Genomic DNA, 4,811 nt, shown 5'->3' on the forward strand with positions numbered 1-4,811 from the left:
TCCCAACGCCTGACCAATAAAGGAAAACATTTTGTAATCTACATACAGATAGTCAACTATATAAAGTACAATGAACTATAAACTGTAATCCATACACAAACTAATATACACAGCCAACCGTATATAAGAATAGAAACAACCAACTATATACTGTAATACATACAGCTACATGTATTCTGTAACCTACGCAAGATAGCTAACTATACTGTAATGCACACATTTAACCAATGTATGCTGTAATCTGCACAGCCAACTATAATAGCCAACCATATACTATACTCACAGCCATGAGTATAGCATAATATACACACACAGCCAAGTGTACAGTGTGATGCATATGGACAGGCAAGTGTGTCACAAAGCTGGTCCCTTTCTTTTAAAAACTGTTCCTTTTCTCAAGGATAGTGTCCTTGGTTTATTTCAGAGGCATTGTAAACAGCTCCCAGTTCCGATTAGACTGGTTTGGTACAGAGATGAAAAGGATTTTCAGAGGCCTTTTGGTTATATGTAAACAGATGGGACTTCAGGCCAAAGTGGTCATGTTTTAGAAGTGACCTGTATAATGGGGGGGGGGGGGGGGGGGGGGTGGTGGTGGTGGTGGTCAGCTCTCCGGCTGAGCAGTTCATTTCAGAACTAGTTAGGAGTTCAGCTGTGTGCCCTTCTGCCCTTCTAACCTCAACCTATAAGCATTTGATCCATTTTTACTGTTTTTTAAGGGGGTTTGCTTATTGGGACTGTTGTGTATATTCGGAACAGCATAATTAAGTCTAGTTTAGATTGATTGAGTTGTGTAGGAGTTCTTTATTCTGTTCTTAGTGTTTCATTGTGTAATTTTGTGAATACATATTTGTCCGTTTTAAAACCTGGTAGTCAACCTAGTTAACTTACTCTGGGTAATTTTCACTGTACACTTACCAAAACAAATTGCAAAGTTATGGTCTGGGCTGCCTGCTTAAGAATGTTTTGAGTGGTCTGCCCTAGTCCATAACAACTGTATACTGTAATGTACACAGCTAACTATACACTGCAATGGACAGCCGACTATACAGTAATACATACATAGTCTACTATATATTGTGATACACACACACACATACACTCAAATGGTGGAACAAACCTGATGGGTTGAATGGCTTAATTCTGCTCCTATATCTTACTGTCTTATGTACTGTAATATATTTATGTACAGCCAACTGTACACTGTGAAACAAACACAATCCACTGTATATTGCAACGTCCACACACATAGCCAAAGAATCGTGTATGCATGAAGAAAAATAAACAGCAATTTGTTATGTTTTATAATAAATAGTGTTCATTTAGAGAGTTTAACAAAATATCAAATTTGGTACAATAGAAAATACCAGCAGTGAGACATACTTCTTTGACCTGCTTGATATGTCGAATATTACATGTCCATTTGGATATGGTAAATGTTCTGTAACAACACAGCTGTGGGGGTTTAAGTCTCTCCCATCATAGCACTTTCACAGCACATAAGAGAGGAGAAGTTTTCTATTATTTTTATCTCATTGTACATACAGTGTTCACAGCTCTATAAAACAATCTTAGAAATGAATTAGTTACAGAAAGCTTGAAACTGTAGGTGACTGAAAATTGACTAATCTATTAATATTTTCAAGTACAAAGTCACAATGGTACTTTGGAAATGAACCAGTAAAGAAACTGCAAATTCACAAGTTAGTCAGTATTTGAAAACAAAAGTTGATGCTTCAAGTAAAATCCCGGTGTCACAACTAACATAGGATTTTCTGAAACAGTAACGTGTGTCTCTCTTTTTTAAACAGAACATGGCCCTTTTCCCCTTCACATGGATACTGAGGCTAACACTGACATCAATCAGCTAAAGCAACACAAAACAGGAATCAGTTTAGTTTCCACTTGAGCTGTGTGAATGTACCAGAATCTGTTTCAAGTGAGAATCAATTTACTTCGCATGAACACTAAGTCAGAGAAGGCAGCCAGCAATTTACTGTGAAAAGCTCCAGTGCAATAATTCACAGAGTTCAAGCTACATGTTACATTGGAGTGACAAACCAAACTAAGTTTGTTCATTAAGTTATTAAACTGTTTAAAAAGTATACATGCATGAACAGCAACTCATTCAAAAGCAGCAATCATTTTGATTAAGTTGTTTTTTGTCCCACTGTCATCAATCCAGCAAATCAATGTCTTTTTAGGATTGAATTTTTTTTTCCCTGGCTTGCCCATTCCTTTCTTTGGCTCTCCGCATGGGTTCGTGGAGTTAAGGCAACTTTTTCACAATGAGTCATTCAACTGAATCAGTTTGGAAATCAGCTGGAGAACAAACAGCAAAAAATATCAAGTGTAACTGTCCAGGCACTGACGGGGACATTTGGGCACAAACACCAATAAAGTGTTACTCAAACGAAGAGAAATCCTCCCCCATTTTGAATACTTTTGTTTTTTTTCCACTATCTCCTATCTCATAAACCAAAGATACCCGCAGATGTCGTGGGTTATCTACAGCTGGAGTTAAAGTTATTTTTCCCTTTATCACAGTGTCCTGGAACACTTGGACAGGTTCATCCAGATAAAGCAAGGTCTGTTTCCAATGTGTTTCCTCTGCGAAAGGTGAGGTTGACAGGACAACTGGCTCACATTCATCAGTGTTGGGATCAAATGTAACGGGGTTAGTATCATTATTGAAATTAAATTCACAGAGATTGTCACCATTGGCTGAGACCGCACATTGACTCTCAACAGTGCCATTGCTGATGTGTGTACTGGTTACATGGGAAGCGTGGGCTTTGGCACTGGACGCATCATTGCTGGTATTGGCTGTATACGCACTATCGGTAGGGGGACTGGTAGCTTGATAGCCATCGTCATGGCCACTGGTTGTATGTTGACCATCATCAAGGCCACTGGTTGCACGCGGACCATCGTCATGGCTCCTGGTCACATGCTGACCACCGTAAGGGCCACTAGTTGCATGTTGACCATCGTCATGGCTCCTGGTCACATGCTGACCACCGTAAGGGCCACTAGTTGCACGTTGACCATCGTCAGGGCTACTAGTCGTACAATGACCATCGTCATGGCTTCTGGTCACACGTTGACCACCGTAAGGGCCACTAGTCGCACTTTGACCGTCAGGGCCTCTGGTCGTACACTGACCATCGTCATGGGTCTTGATTGCACGTTGACCATCGTCATGGCTCCTGGTTGAACGTTGACCATCGTCATGGCCACTGGTCGCATGTTGACCATCGTCATGGCTCCTGGTCGCACGTTGACCATCATCATCGCCCCCATCGCCTGTGCGGTCAGTGGGGGCGGACGTCGGGAAGGTAACGGAAAACCAGATGGCGAAGGCGTGCATGGTGGCGATGCCAAAGGCCGAGACGGAGAAGAGGCCTCCCAGCTCCTCGAGCTGCTGCTCGGTGACCGTGTAGAGGTTGACGGCGGCGAACATGGCGGGCCGGGTGAGGACATCCTCGCCGTGCAGGGGGGTCACCACCATCTCGTCGTTCATGAGGCAGCGGCGGGCGAAGGCGGCCATGCAGGCCATGTCGACGCCGTGCTGCTCCTTGACTCCGGCCCAGAAGGAGAGGCGTTCGTGCAGGGCCGGGTCACTGACCGGGGCGATGTAGAGCTCGGCCTGGCACGGGAAGAGCAGGCCGCCCGGTTTGAGCCAGCGGTCCCGGGCGTGCAGCACGCTGCGGAGCATCGACTCGTACATCAGGCCGTAGCCCATCCACTCGCTGACGATGGCGTCCACCCTCTCGGGCAGCTCGGCCTCCTCCACCCGGCCCCTCAGCACCAGCACGCGGCCGCTCAGCCCGTTGGCCTCGACCACCTCCCGGGCGCGCTCCGCCATCACCGCGCTCGCCTCCGCCGCGTAGACGCGCGCCGCCCCCGCCTGCGCGCAGAAGACGCTCAGGATGCCCGTGCCCGCGCCCACGTCCAGCACCGTGCGGCCCCGCAGGAGGCTCACTCGAGCCCGGGGCTCGGGCCCGGACGCAGGCCGCAGGCCTCCCTGCAGGGCCCGGCGGTAACAGCCGGTCCGGGCCGAGTCCGCGATCATCTCCTCGTGGATCGACACGTCCGAGTACGAGTGGAAATAGGCGCCGTCCTGTCGGGCCCGGGCCTCGGCGCCCGGCCCCCCGCTCCCCCGGGCCTCGGGCTCGGCCTCCAGCCGCGGCCTCTTTACCTGATGCGGACCCGGCTCCATTGAGTTTCCGCTGGGCTCGGGCCTCATGGTGTCTCCCTGGGCCTGGGCCTGGGCCTGTCCTGTGCTGCCTGCTCCGGGGGTTAGAGCCTGTATCCCCGAGCGGAAAGCCTGATCCCGGGGCCGCCCCCTCGGTAGCGGTCAGCCCCACCCCCTTCTCCCGCACAGGCAGCTGCTGCTCTGTCACCCTGTGGGCTGGGGTCTGACTGTCACCCTGTGGGCAGGGGTCTGACTTACCCTCATGACAGGGGTCTGTCTGTCACCCTGACAACAGGGGTCTGTCTGTCACCCTGACAACAGGGGTCTGTCTGTCACCCTGTGGGCTGGGGTCTGTCTGTCACCCTGACAACAGGGGTCTGTCTGTCACCCTGTGGGCAGGGGTCTGTCTGTCACCCTGACAACAGGGGTCTGTCTGTCACCCTGTGGGCAGGGGTCTGTCTGTCACCCTGACAACAGGGGTCTGTCTGTCACCCTGATGACAGGGGTCTGTCTGTCACCCTGTGGGCTGGGGTCTGTCTGTCACCCTGTGGGCAGGGGTCTGTCTGTCACCCTGACAACAGGGGTCTGTCTGTCACCCTGTGGGCTGGGGTCTGTC

General features: G+C 49.4%; 1 protein-coding gene across 1 annotated transcript; it reads right to left on the minus strand.

The window, feature by feature from the left end:
* Positions 1–1,278: 1,278 nt before the first annotated feature.
* On the minus strand, positions 1,279–4,395 carry LOC140491316 (uncharacterized). Its single transcript, XM_072589328.1, has one exon. The coding sequence runs from the start codon at positions 4,244–4,246 to the stop codon at positions 2,402–2,404; it is 1,845 nt and encodes a 614-aa protein (XP_072445429.1). The 5' UTR covers positions 4,247–4,395; the 3' UTR covers positions 1,279–2,401.
* Between the last annotated feature and the right edge of the window lie 416 nt (positions 4,396–4,811).

The sequence above is a fragment of the Chiloscyllium punctatum genome, chromosome 19, assembly GCF_047496795.1.
Source record: "Chiloscyllium punctatum isolate Juve2018m chromosome 19, sChiPun1.3, whole genome shotgun sequence".
NCBI lineage: Eukaryota > Metazoa > Chordata > Chondrichthyes > Orectolobiformes > Hemiscylliidae > Chiloscyllium > Chiloscyllium punctatum.

Coding starts and splice junctions, on each gene's coding strand:
- LOC140491316 (XM_072589328.1), bottom strand. CDS start 4,246: ATGAGGCCCGAGCCCAGCGGAAACTCAATGGAGCCGGGTCCGCATCAG.